Raw genomic sequence first — 14,815 nt, 5'->3', positions numbered from 1 at the left:
TGACATGACTATAGACTTTTTATAGCACTGTGTAATACGTTGACGCTATATAAATACTGGATAATAATAGTAATGAGTTTTATTATCTAAATATTAACATGTAATCCTATTATTTATAGACCAATATTGCTTCAAACAATGAAGACCCAGCCAGACAGAACACATTAAGCCTTCAGATAACTCATGTGGATTATTTGCTTGGAGTGGCTGACCTTACCGGAGAGCTGATGCGTTTGTGCATAGGTAGTGTTGGAAATGGTGATATCGATACCCCTTTTGAACTGACTCAGTTCTTGCGTGAAATTTTTGATGGATTTGCTTACATTGGTAACACTGGTCCATATGAAATTTCAAGAAAATTGTATGCCTTAAAACAGAGCCTGGGAAAAGTGGAAAATGCCTGTTACATGTTGAAAGTGAGAGGCTCGGAAATTCCAAAACACATGCTTGCAGATCTGTTTGTATCTAAATCTGAACTCATTGAACATGATGATGGCATGTCTTAAAAAGCTTAATGTTGATCCTTAGATCAACATTAGTAGAATAGGTTGCAAGCATACTGGTTCAACAGTTATTTTATTCTTGTTTATTATTTTACAGTTGCATCTGTGCACAAACATTGAGTTTACTTTTAATATGTTGTTTGTATATCTGATTATTGTATGTTCCATCTCTGATTGTTAAAGATTAAACCAAACATATTTGTTTTTTTTGTTTTTTTTTTTTAAATTTGATACTGGACTACCAAACTAGTAATTTCTTCAAACATTCTAGTATCTCATACCTACCACTTTAAAAACTTTGGCATCAAGCAGCATCCTATATGATGTCCATTCTGCAATAAGTATTCTTACTTGCCTTATCTGTCAAAATTGGGCTTTGTTGCCAGGGATACCCAGCCATTCTGGCTTCCTTTGCGGGCACTAAGAATCCCGGCCTGGCCAGTCAAGATGGTCAAAAATCGGGATGCAGAAGAAAAAAAAAAGAGAGAGGATGGTACGAAGACAGATGAGTATCCTCAGGCTTTAGTTCCACTTTAATGAACCCAGTGAAAATCCATTCACTTTGCAGGCAAACCTCTTCACAGTAAAATTGCAATGAAATGTGTTGTATTGAACCCTTTTCATTTAAAGGTTATTTATATGGCATCCCCTGCCTATATGGAAACATTAAAAAATATAAGTGCTATTTCAACAGTGGATGTCCAGAATACGTCCTTTACAGTACATATTATCAATTATTCTTGTCCAATGTTCATATTTTTATTATGCCCAGCCTAGCACAAAGCACATTGCCCAGTACCAAAAGCAACTTTCTTGAACCACACTGTGAGCAATTATACACGTGCAACTGTGTGCAAAAAAAATGGTTCCCAATGCTGCCATTACCTTCAATGTGAGTAGCTGGGACCGTGGTTCAGCAGTGGCTCACTGCAGGTCTGAAAAGACTGTTACTCTCCTTGAAACTAAATTCCAGGTAATATAAGTATCCAGTATAAAAAAAAAAAAAAGCCCCACTCATACTGCCTTCAATGAAGCATTTTTTTCTTCATACCTGTGCAATGCCTGTGATATATGCACCTTGTGTCCATGTTAAAAATATTCCTAGCTGAAGCCTGTAGGCGAATCTGTCAGGGCATCTCCTGTGCCTTCATGTACATGTAGGGTGCACTATCATGGCTGGTGTCGATAAGACAATGAGTGCCATGGTCAGGAACTGCCCTGTCATGTCTGCAGCTGCTGTATATCAATGGAGAGCTACATTGTTACACTGCTAGTGTCATTTTCTTCGCATTCCATACAGCAATATTGCTGTACTGCTTTCCTGCTCAGGACCCCCGAGCCATGAATGCAGTAAGTCTGCCTGAGAGGTGGCGCAACAAGGCTACTTAAAGCAAACCTAAAGACGGAATATTCACTTTACATAAAAGGGTAGACAACCCTTTTATGTTAAATAAAATTTCTGTGTGTTTGTTTTTTGTGTGTGTGTGTGTTTTTAAGTGCAACACCATTTTTTTTAATGCACAGAAGGAGCCCTTTTGTCAAAAGGGCAAAGAAAAGCTGATCTCACGTATGCACAGTGAGATTGGCAAGTTTTTTTTTCCCCAACTACGTCACCCATTCTCGCTCCTGGGTCGGGTGACATAGTAAGAAGAACCCTGAAGAAGAGGAGAAGATGGCGGCGCCTAGAGTGTCAGCCCAAAGACAGATACCGGGACGACGCAAGACCTGATAGAAGAGACCTCTGGACTGATCGCTTGCGCTGCGGGATTGAAGGGAAGTGGAATTTTTTTTTTTTTTGGCAGTTTTTGAGTTTAGTTCCTCTTTAAATCCTGTGAGCACCCAAAGCTTACATCTATAGGATGCTGACATTAGCACTGTTACAGAGGGGGCAGATAGACAGGAAATAAAAAATTATTCACTGCTTTTAGTTAGTGACCCAGAACAAGTATAGGCGAGATCACAACTCCTTCATACAAAAATTAATAATAATATTAAAAATTTTCCAAACATACTGAACACATATAACTCACTGCCACGTAGTAAAGCCAGGATGGGCTGCCCCTGTGTACCCAAACATGCAGATGGAATAAAGAAGAAGGGGCAGCAGCACGGGATTCCACCTGCCAATTGTATGTTTATATCCGTGTATAAAGCCTAACTGGCATATGGTATTTATTACAAATAATGTTGGCACAACAATTCCACATGCTGCATCTAACACACATATTAGAAAATACTAATTTTGTGTTATCACAAAGGGGATAAAGTGCCCTCAGTAATGTTTGGGACAAGGACCCTTTTCTTTGATTTAACTCTGCTCCTCAGTGTAAAATCAAACAATTCAAGCATTATTAAAGTGCACATTGTAGACTTTAATATAAAGTTATTTGCATGCATTTCAGTTCATGTAGAAATTATAACACGTTTTATACGTAGTCCCCTTCATATCAGGACACCCTAATGTTTGGGACAAAGTAATGGTAGGTATGATGAAGCCATCATGTTTAGTACTTTGTTGCATATCCCTTGCATGCAGAGACTACTTGAAGTCTGCGATTCATAGACATCACCAGCTGCTGAGTATCTTCCCTGCAGATGCTCTGCCAAGCCTCTACTGCACCTGTTCATTAAGAATTGGAGACTGAGGTGGAGTACAAAGTGCAGGCATCATTTCTCTTTTCTTTTATGCCCATGCCACCATCAGGTTAAGAAGCAGAGCATCCGAATATGATGTGTGTAATAAATGCATATAGGATGTCATAAACCCATGGGTACAGAATACAGGCAAATGGTTCACTAGGGCTGCCACGATCAGTGACCCCATATGACCTCTCTCATGATTGGCTGAGAAAAGGTAAACACTGCTGAAGGCTCAAGCATCATCAAGGTTTACCTTTTCTCAGTCAATCAGCAATAGAAGTGAATGGGGACATTTGTACTCATTTGCCTTCTAGTGACAGGGGATCCCACGCTGACAGGAGTCCCACAGCCGTACTCATGACAGTTGCAGCTGTGGAAATCATCCTTCCAAGTAGGATAACCTGTTAAAAAGGTAGCCATTTACAGTTAAAGTCTTGTCTCATGCTTTGTTTTTAACTTTTCAGTGAACGGGTAAGGGGTCTAATACCCCTGTACTGATATCCCAGGGTGAGGCAGTGGACATCTAGGGGTCACCTTAATAAAGGGTGCTTCCAGATTCCACATAAGTCCCCCACCCAAAGACCCCCACAACAAAGGCCAAGTAATGGGGAAGTGGCCCTCTCCCCCAACCATGGTCCTTGCCACCGTTGGGGAAAGGGGGTCTGAATTTAGGAAAAGGGAGGGAGGCTATTTTCTAATAAATGTTAACGCGTCCAAACGCATCATGGACCTTTATAAGAGTTTACAGGCATCTTAGTGTAAGCTTTAGAACGCTTGTACAAACAGGTAAAAGCTGAAGGAGAATTTATATGCGTTTTAAAAAAACTGCTTAGACTCAGCGTATCAATTTAAAATGAAAGCATGTTACATTACATATACATTCACACAGAATTAACACTTTATATTGGTTTTATCAGTACATTCTACTTAAAATGGAACTAAAGTGAAAATAAAAAAGCACACTTACCTTTAATCCTGCAGATCGCTCGAGACCCTTTCTCCATCCGTACCTAATTCATCCTAGAATTTCTCTTCGTCCTGGAACTGAGCAAGCGCCGGGTGCCGCCATCTTCAGTCTTCTTTTCAGGTCATCTTGTTACGTCACACGATCTTGCACTGCTCAGGTGAAGGGAAAAAACGGGAAGGGGGAAAAAAAAGAGCCGATCTCACTGCGCACGCCTATGATCGGCATCTCTTTCCCTTTAGTGGAAAAGCAGCCAGAGCCTCCTGGGATGCGTGATGTATGTATCCCAGGAGGGTTTGCGCTCCCATTAAGTCTTGATCACAACAGTGATCAAAACCTAAAGTGCACTTAAAAAAAAATTACATTTTTACTTTAGATATTGGATAATATCTTCAGATAAGGATTGTCTGCCCTTTTATGTAAAGTAAAAATGTTGAGTTTAGGTCCTGTTTAACACTAATAAAGTGCTTTTGCCTATCTCTGCTTTTACCTTCCAAGTATGTTCTCCCATCTCGGTTCTCAAAGAATAAATAGACATGCATTTTGTTGCATGAATCTACATCTGCTCTTGCCAGTGAACAGACCTTATCCCTAGTGACTATTGCTATTAAAACCAGAAGTTGTATGAAATCCAAATGATATAATATCCCAGATCTCTATTTATTAAAGCTGTTTTATGGGACTACTAATTTCCATTTGTTTCCAGATAACCAATAAACCTGTGACAGAGGAGTTCTTACCACGTCTGATGGAGAACTGCTTGTGAGACCACTTACACTTAATAAAGTAGATGCAGAAGTAATTTCCTTATTGTAGGTCACCCAACACAAATAGAATTTCTGTAGAATTTGATAAACATTAAAAGCATTTGGCTCCATCTATTAGTCACTTTTAACAAGGCTTTTGAACATGGACAGTAAGTCTTGTTTATGTTGTCTGAATTGATTTGTTGTTGAGTAAATGTGATATATTTGATTGATCCATAACTGACTGGACATGTGGGCCATACAAACTACTGAGCCACAATATTGTTTTTGTGATGAAATTCACACAACTTTGATTATAGTTTTACCTTGATTTTTTTTTTCAATAATATTTTAATGAGAAAAGTTTTTCATGAAATAACAACATACAAAACATAAAATGGTATACAAAATAAACTGTTAATATCCTATATAAAGAATACAGAAGAATTTCTGGCCATCTATTTGTATAAAACAGCATACTATTGTCTTTTAGGGTAGGAGGGTATTGTCTTTCATGAGTAGGATTCCACACAAATGAAATGTTGAGCTTATCAGACCGTTACCAGACGTTAAGTATGAGGATCCGGTTTTAGTACAAAAGGTAGAGCCCAATGTACATGATACTGAAAGTTTATTTTGTATACTATTTTATGTTTTGTATGTTGTTTTTTCATGAAAAACTTTCTCAATAAAAAATTACTGGAAAAAAAAATCAAGGTAAAACTGAAATCAAAGTTGTGTGAATTTCATCACAAAAACAATATTTGGCTCAAGTGTTTGTATGGCCCACATATCCAGTCAGATATACATCAATCAAATATATCACATTTACTTAACAACAAAACAATAGAATTATTCGGACAAGATAGACAAAAGGAAAAAATAGGGAAGGGGGGAGGGAGACCAGGTTTCCAGCATAGGGGTGCCAATTATCATACAGAGGCGCAGGCGAAGAGAATGATATCAGCAAATTGAGATTATAGAGTGTGAGTGTTACGAAGTGTTAAGAAGTGAAGTATCAAAATCTCTCGATCTCGATCCACTATCTTGATTTTTAATGTGATTTAAATCTAGCACTCAGTGGGTTAATGATTTTAAAATTCATTGACTATTCCGAAGTAATTTTGTTTTTAATTACACAATTTATAATAATAAATATTATCAACTTGAAAATTTTGGTCATCTGATATGATATGTCATTTCAGTGTATATATAATAAAACAGAGAATATGGAATGGTAGCTGCATATCACAAGGATTTGCCTGGGTGTTTTATGTTAACAATTTGTACATCCAAAATTCCAACTGGAAGCAAGGCACTCACGGGACAAAATTAAAGCACCTCAAAAATCAGTTTAGTCTTAACTTAATTTGGTCTTGAGCTGTGCCTTTAGTCAACAGTATGAATTTTGATTTCATAACAGGTAGAGTGGGGAGAAAATTTGTCAAGTATTTTGTAGCTTTCTAGTTTAGGGTTTTTTATTGTTTCTATACAAATACTGTTGAAAAGTTGGTATGTAGATATGGGATATTGGTGGATATGGAAGTATCATTTAAACACAGTTCAAACATCCGGGCATTATGTGTCACTGAAACAATTACATTGACTGTAAGACTTGTAGGAATCGGTATCAGAGTTAAAACCTATAATTTGCAGTAATGAGTATTGAGACTAAATGCTAAATATCCATGTTCTAATCCTTTAAGAGGATGAAATTGGAGGAAGTCTAAAGAGTGATCCCTCAGCATTCATAATAGGAAAACGGTGTACAGTAGAAAGCTCCAGGAATGCATGGGGTGAAGAACAGCCTTTCCCTATAGGTGTTAAGAAGTTGTGCAGAAACTGATCATTAAACTAAACATTAATAGGATTAAATTGGATATTGTATATAAGATTCCTGATCTGATTAATTCAGCTGAAAACATTGACTAAAAAGAATCAATTAGCTAGGAGTTCCAATACTAATCAAAAACAAAGACACAAGTTACTTTTTTAAAATTAAACTAAAGTACCACTTTACAAAATTAAAGATCAGGCAGGAGGATTTTGCAGAAAAAGACAGATGATGCCCTACGTGCAGTAACCTGGCTTACCTTCATGCCAGAGAAATGCCAAAAGCTGAACTGCACAGTACCAGGTTTGATTTTCAGGGAACCCCGACAATCCTGGTTTCCCTTGTGAATAAAGCTATAAATCCTTATAATAGCTTTTATTTTATATACACGTAAATGCATTGAGAACACTGCACATTCTTTTAAAAATCAAACAATCAAATTTGTGTTATTCTTTTAAATACAGTGAAGAAAATGGAAGATCTGTTTAAAAAAAAATAGCAGTTTGCAACCCTCTATACAAACCCAACTGTTCACTGTAAAAAGTGAAAATTGCTTTTAGATTTAGTTGTATAACCATTGTTCCTGAGAACTGCTACACATCTGGGTTGCATGGCGTCAACCAACTTCTGGTACCTGTGAACAGGTATTCCAGCTCAGGATGATTGGACTGCATTCCACAATTCTTCTGCATTTCTTGGTTTTGCCTCAGAAACATTTTTGTTAGCACCCCACAAGTGTTCTATTGGATTAAGGTCCAGGGATTGGGCTGGCCACTCCATAATGTTCATTTTGTTGGTCTGCAAACCAGATGTTGCTCGTTTACTGATGTGTTTGGGGTGATTACCTTGTTGAAACATCAATTTCAAGGGAATTTTTAGCAATAGACAACATGACCCCGTTAAGTATTTTGATGTAATCAAACAGATCCATTATCCCTGGTGTGTAATAAATATTCTGAACACCATATTGTGAGAAACATCTTCATATTATGATGCTTGATCTATAATTTACAATGGTAGTTTTCTGTTTTCTTCCACTTCTTTCGGGTTTTGATTGCCATTTTAAAGCATTTGAGATCATTTTAGCTGAGCAGCCTATCATTTTCTGCACTTCTTTATATGTTTTCCCCTCTCCAACTACTTTTGTAATTAAATCTATGCTGTAGAAATACAATTTCTACCTACAACAATGATTGAACAGGTTAGTACTAATATGTTGGACTAAATATATTATGAACACACACACACACATATAAATAAATATATATATATATATAAAATTTATTGAGAATTTAAGACATAACAGGGTAAGAACAAATACAAATGAAAAGTAAATATGGGAAAGGTTCATAACAAATAAGGGCTTAACAAAAGTATTTTAATTAGTTTATAGACAGTTTACATCTTGCTCAAAGGACACATAGCAATGTAGTAAAAGTATACAACAAAGCAAGAGAGAAGCAAAGGTAAGTAGGATAATCTAAGCAGGGAAAGGTAGAAAGAAGTTAGTAGGGAGAATAGGTTGTAGAATGTAGCAGTCAGGAGCAAGGTAGCCATACTGTAGAGGGGCGTTAGATTATTGATCTACATATTCTTTATTTTTTAACACTATAGGGTCTAAAAAAACAAGGATCCAGACATTCCCTTAAAGATTTCCTCGTGGGAATCTTCCGGGTCTATGAGTTTTGAAAGCAGTAATTGATGTCAGATTCCCTGTTTTATGAATGGAGCCCTATATGGATCACAAAGGATGGTAATGTTTGTTTTTATGCTGTTTTTTGATTGTTAAATTATTTGCTGTTTGTAAATTTTACTTCTGTTCTTTAAATAATACAAAACTTCAATAAAACATTTGCAAAAGAGATTTTCCTTAAGGAGACCTATATTTACCCTAAGTGGGATTTGATCAGTGGGCATGTTTGGCCTTTTGACAATTGGGGGATAGGTTATATTTTTTTGGCTGTTAGACGATGTTGTTTTTATAAAATGTTTATTGATTTTCATGGAGTAATGGTACAACAATTCTTGTAGTGAAATACAATAAGTAGGTAGTGCCAGACTAAATTTACACCTATCCCTGCTTTACCATGTAAACCAGGTGCAGGCAGCACTTGTAAACACAGGAATTAGGTGGTAGGCAAACTGTTAACAGGAAACTAAAAGTCATAAGGATGGTACAGCTACACAGCTTTTTTTTTAAATTGTAAAGTTCCATTTCCAAGGTTATACTTATGATCTCCTCTAATAACATAACTGATTTACATATTTTTCCTTGCTTTATTTTCTAAAATTTCTAAAGCCAAATATTTTTATGTTAGGTAAAGATAGGGTGAGGTTAAAGCCATTGTCAGTTTTTTGCCATTTGTATGAGTACAACCCCCTCTTAGAATGTTGTCATCAGAACAATTTCTTCACCATGAATGAGGTTTGGATTTTCGTGTAGCATGTGTTAAGCCCATATTTTGTGTATTCATGTTAACTTTGAGGGAACTGAAATTGAAAATACCCAATAGATTGTTTAATTTTGGTCAGCAGGGTTACAATGGATGACAATGATGGGGCTTTGTAAAGTGCCAGTCCCCACATTATAAAAGGGAAAGCAGAGAGCAGCCATTGGGTCATTGTGAGTTGGAGCAGTGTAGGGAAAATTTGAGGTCTGTTAGGAAACTGCACTTTCATTTGCTCGATCTTTGAAAGTAGTAAATATATACCGGTATATATATGCAAAACGTAAAAAAACCAGCAAGCGTCAGGTCATCATAAATGACAACACTGGATGATGTGACAAATGCTGAATTCTCTTTTTGGGTGATTTTAAAAATCAGTGTGTGTTTGTCTTTTGTTCTGTGGTGTGTGTACTGCAGTTTTTATCTCTATGTGGGAATAAGTACTCATTACCTTGGTAGGGACCAAATGTCTGGATGCCTCAATATAAAGATAAATTCTATATTCCACCATAAGCCCCACACCTCTAATTTTCTTTTTAAAGGGCTATCATATGTGAGGAAGATGTCCTGGTCCCTCAACACTGAAGGACATAAGTATGGTGTAAGCTGGGGAATTTGTGCATTTTTAATGTTGCCCTCCATGCTGTATGAAATGACTGTACAGTGTTTTATTTTGCATTGTCATAGTAACATGTACCAGTGCCTGACTCCTCGTATCCTTTCACAATCTAAAGATCGGAAAGAGGACAGAGAAACTGTGGTGCCAGTGCAAGGGGCAGTGGGGTTTGGCACATTTGGATCAGAGCTTCCTCAAAGACAGGATGGGTTAGATTGGGTAGGGTTATTGTGTAAAAATATAGACTTTAATGTGTAAGTAAAGTAATTTTTTGCTAATTTCAGACAGATAGGTATGGTTAGACTCCCTGTCAAGTATATGAAATAGATTCCCCCTCCCAAATCAAAACAAGTCTTTGTCAGGGCAGGTTAAAGAAAAATTCTACAACAGGAACACTTGTTCAAGGGTCAACCCTCGAGTGAAAAGATATTGTTCAATTTAGGGAAATTCCCTGTGAAATTTCCACTTTTAGGAATCCACGATCAGGCAATATCTTATTGCAGAAAGGTACAGGCTCTGGATATCTGTCATAAAGTTTAGCTGTCCAGAGTCCGTGCATTTAGTGGTCTGTAAGTCTGAAAAGGTTGGCGACCACTGATCTACAGAAAAAGGAGATGGTGACACCTGTGTGGGAACGGATCAGGTGAGTATTGCGGGTTTATTTTCACTTCAAGGTCAGGAAGTGAAGTAAAGTAAAAAAAAAAAGTCAAAGCAGACTTGCTCTCGGTGTTTGTTATTCATTTGGCAGCAGCAATGTAACTACAAGTCCCGACAGGCGCCGCCGGGCTCGGTGCTGCCAGCCGGGTCTTGTAGTACCTTAGAGCCGGGCGAAGTTGAGGTTTCCCCTTTCGTGTGTCCGCAGCCTTCTTTCACTTCCTACACGCCGCAGTCCTGTGCCGCAGCACCTATCACGAGGCGTGTGCTTCCGCTCCCCTCCCCCCGCTGTCCCCGCCTCCTCCTCTCTCCCCTAGGCGCCGTCGCCTCCTCCTCCTCCAAACAACACGGCGCTTCTACATCACCGGACAACATGGAGGCCGTCAAAACCTTTAACAGCGAGGTTTGTAGCCGCAGATGACTGCTTGTATTGCTTTCTTCTCCCCTCTGTGCTGTGTGCGCCCATCAGACGCCAGATGGCTGCCCTTGCTGTGCATTGTGTGCTTTCCCAAGGAGGTGGCCCGGGCTCTGATCACTTCCCCTCTACGCAATATTCAGCCCGGCCGATCTATAGGCTGCAGGCCTTCCCATCAGCTGCATCATCCGGGCTCCTCCAGCCTGTATTCCATGCTGCAGCCTGGGCCTATGGTGGCAGCTCGGGGACTGTGCACTTGTCCCAGCATTGGCCTGATCTATTACAGCTCTGCAAGGCTGGAGAGGATACACTATCATCAGTCAAGCTGGGTGATCCAACAAACCTGGAATGCATTCCCTAAAAGTCTTTAGCTATTAGCAAATGTTTTCAATTTCTGAAGCAGATCCATTCCAGGTTTTCTGGTTTACCCAGCTTCACTGATGATAATGTATCCTCCCCAGCCTTGGGGAGCTTTATTAAAGCAGACTTCATTGTGAGAGGAGGAATGTCCATATCCTGCAAGATGCAGCATGGGTTATGTGTAGGATTCAGCACTGATGATACAGCCATGCATGTTCATCCTCTGATCCTCAGCACTATGGACAATCAGCTTTTCAGTCATTGTTGCTGTTAGGATCTCCCATTCATACCATGCAGATATACGAGTTTTAGGTTTGTGTTGTGGGGAGCAAATGCAATCAATGATCTATCAAACGTGCACTAAATGCAACACATGTTGTGATTGGCGCATTTCTCGTGTCTGTGAGTTCCTTATACAAACTGTAAATATAAGCAGAAAAACATTAAAATATAGTAATTTTTTCTACATACACGACAATATTGTCAGAGATGAACGATAGGGATCATCTCCGATGAAAATCCAGCCTGTGTACAGCACTCCTCCAGTATTGTTCATCAATCTGTCCTGGCAGACCAAGCAGTTTTCCTTGGGGGAGCAGCAAGGTTTGTCCTGCTCGTCCTCCCTTAACAACTGAGTGTACAACACTTTTCTCCTGTCACTGGAAACCGGCACAAAAGATTGGTTTCAGTGACAGTATAAAGGCTGATTTTTTTTTTTTTTTTTTTGGTGCAAAGATTGTATTTAGCATCAAGCGAATCATACAATCAATAATCAATTAGATTCATATTCAGATACATTCAAAAACAATAAGGAATCCCCATTAAATTCATCATGGGGATGATGCCTGTCAGCTATACCAAAACAGCTATGTAAGTATCATGTGCAGAATCTGTCCCAAACCCGACGCGTTTCGCCGATAGGCTTCCTCAGGGGATGCATTGAGAACGTAATATAGAGTTTGATGACAAATAATTTGTTCGAAGGCGGAGAAAAGCAATTCATCTCCGAAAAGGTTATGATTCGGTAATCATGGAGTATTCTTTAAATCATTAGTAATCAAACCCACGGTAGAGCTGACTGATTGGCCAGTGTATGGACAATCAGTAAGAGAGCTGAATGACATGTAATGAAGGAAGAGTGACACTCTTCCTTCATTACATGTTGCTCTTTATTCAGTGACCGTAATCTGATGTCTGTACAGGGCATTACAGTAATGCTTCCCTTGCAGCCATTTTTGTTTTCTCGCAGAGGCGCAGGCATTGGTGCAGCTTTTAGCATCCAGCACTTCCTTGTATTTGGATATTAAGGTGTTGCACTGTACACCCCCTTGGCACTAAATCACTGGTGTGACCTCGTAGGGGCATGCTGGGGATGTAGCAGATCGGCAGGAAGAAATGCAGCATGCAAGGGCACAATATAGTTATCCAAAAATCATAGGAGTGTTAGGGTGATGCTGGCTTTCACCCATGGCTCCTAGCAGTGAAAGTGAGGATTGGCTGCAATGAAGCAGTGCTGGTAAGTTTAAGTAGTTGTGTATTTACCTTCTAGCATCATAGATGCTGACATTTCTTAAATTGCCAGTAGTAACTCCTGTACATGTTTTGGGTTGGTAACTAAAGTAATAAAGCCAAAGAAGGTCAGCATAAGTCAGGCAGCTAACATCTCCAGGAGCCCAGCAATGGCAACCATTCACTTTCTCTTGGTAAAGTTTTTTCTTAAGATTTATATGGAGCTGTGGAGATAGCATTACTTTTGTCTGTAAGGTCCTTATAGAACTTCTGTTTACATTTCTGCATGCTCCCTACTGGTGACTGTTGTAAGGAAGTGGTAACTTAGCCAAAATTTTACACTGGCCAGTAAAAAAGTTTATAGAGGGGGTCATTTGTGGACAGATTTGTGAGAGAATTTACCATTATTTTGGAGAGACTTTCACTTCCTTTTTTGATTCAGTAACAGAATGTAAAGACATTTTCCACTATGCAGCACAAATGTTTTGGAGATATATATTTTAATGCAAAGTTCTAATTTGTCTATACTTGGAAAATTTTCAAGCCTATTGGAAAGCAAGTTTCTCTGAACATTTAAATTACTTTACCATGCGCCTCTAAAGTTCTGATCTGCCGCTGCTGCAGCAAAGATTTCCCCTCACTTCTCGTGTTACAGACTCAACAAGTGAGTGAGAGAAAAACTTTCCAATGTGAGAGATATCCACTCTTGGCTATCTTGGAACAAGTGTTCTCATTAGGAGATCCCCGTTTAAGATTTTTAGAATTTGCCTTCACTGCCAATCCCTGTGACATTGGTGATCGGGATGGTTAGAGTGTATCCTGCTTTATTAACACATGCAGGTTTTGTATGTGCATTTCAAGGCATTTAATATAAAACACATCTGTGTATACTAGGCCGCAGGCCATGTACACACGTGCAGCAATTGTCGGATCTTTCACGATCCTTTCCAATGACAAAATATTGCGCAATACATGAATGAGCGGTGTACATACAGCACTATGGATGGGGGGGAGAATGACGGAGCAGCATCCCGCTGCGCTCTCTTCCCTTCATAATTCATGGATCTGCTAAGACGCTGTACACACGCCGAATTCTCGTCCTTTATCAGCCCTGAGGCGATTATCGGATGAGAGTCATCTGATGTGTATGTAGCCTTGGTGTTATGTCACACAAGCAGCTACAAATCTCTCATCCCATTTTCTGTAGTGATTTGCAGCTTGTCACTGAGTTGCTGCTGTAGTTGGCTACAATTCTTTTCTGTACATCTGCAAATAAGTGGTGCAGGATGATCATCAGCAGCTATATTATGTAATGTTGCCACTGAAGATGGTGTTCTTAGCTACAATTAACTTTGTAGCAAGTTAAGCACAAAGTAGTAATACATAATTGTCAGTGTTACATGGTCCCTAGACTATCCAGATAGAATTCCTAAACAAATGTTTGCATATTTAGAATTCTGCACATTCAGAATTAAAAACCGTTAAAGCAAGGAGTGCCTTTGGCTGAATTTGGACATCAAAAGCATACTCCCTGGTATACTATTGTGAATCTACAGAACAGAATATTGCATTTCTGAAGCAACACAGAATTCAAATTTGCTGCTGTTTAATACACTGTTTGGTCCACTTCAAGTTATGGAGAATAAAGTACAAATAATTTATGGTAGTTTAAAGCCCTTTTCAGCAAAAATGATTTAAAGGGTCAAGGTAACCTGCCACAAACAGCTGACAGATTGTTAGTCTGTTTTTGCAATTGAAAGATAAAGAGATGCTCAGTGTATGACTAGCTTTAGACATAAAAAACTCCTGCACCTACCAAAGAATGTAATACTGAGTGCACTTATCCTGAAATATTTCTGTGTTCTCCCTAGGCCCTTTTAGATGTGCGCACCACTGGCACTGTTCAGTAACCATCCGGCTGTTTTTGTGTGGGTACTGAAAAGCCTACAGCTTTTTCTCACATGGCCCTAAAACATGTTGCTTAGAACATGTTGCTTAGGTGTTGCCTAGAAATTCAGTACCCATACTCCTGTCTGCTTTCCACTACCGCCTATACTTAGTTCCAACTTTTCAATGTCTACCCCAACCCCCTTCCCCCAGCAGTATCTTTGTATAATGACCCAACTT

At 38.9% G+C, this 14,815-nt stretch overlaps 2 protein-coding genes across 2 annotated transcripts in view; both read left to right on the top strand.

Annotated features, from left to right (window-relative positions):
- TSNAX (translin associated factor X) overlaps nt 1-707 on the top strand; it is a gene marked incomplete in the record, with an annotated part of 9,699 nt that extends 8,992 nt beyond the window's left edge. Inside the window, 1 exon segment of the mRNA XM_072409393.1 lies at nt 120-707. Within this exon segment, the coding sequence (XP_072265494.1) occupies nt 120-506 (387 nt within the window).
- Nucleotides 708-10,608: 9,901 nt separating this feature from the next.
- Nucleotides 10,609-14,815, top strand: part of SCAF8 (SR-related CTD associated factor 8) — a 44,425-nt gene continuing 40,218 nt past the window's right edge. Inside the window, exon 1 of the mRNA XM_072410257.1 lies at nt 10,609-10,807. Within this exon, the coding sequence (XP_072266358.1) occupies nt 10,778-10,807 (30 nt within the window). The 5' untranslated portion in view covers nt 10,609-10,777. The remainder of the gene's footprint in view (nt 10,808-14,815) is intronic.

The sequence above is a fragment of the Pyxicephalus adspersus genome, chromosome 4, assembly GCF_032062135.1.
Source record: "Pyxicephalus adspersus chromosome 4, UCB_Pads_2.0, whole genome shotgun sequence".
Lineage (NCBI taxonomy): Eukaryota > Metazoa > Chordata > Amphibia > Anura > Pyxicephalidae > Pyxicephalus > Pyxicephalus adspersus.
Note: the sequence above shows the minus strand (reverse complement) of the source record. Positions and strands in the feature narration are given on the sequence as shown.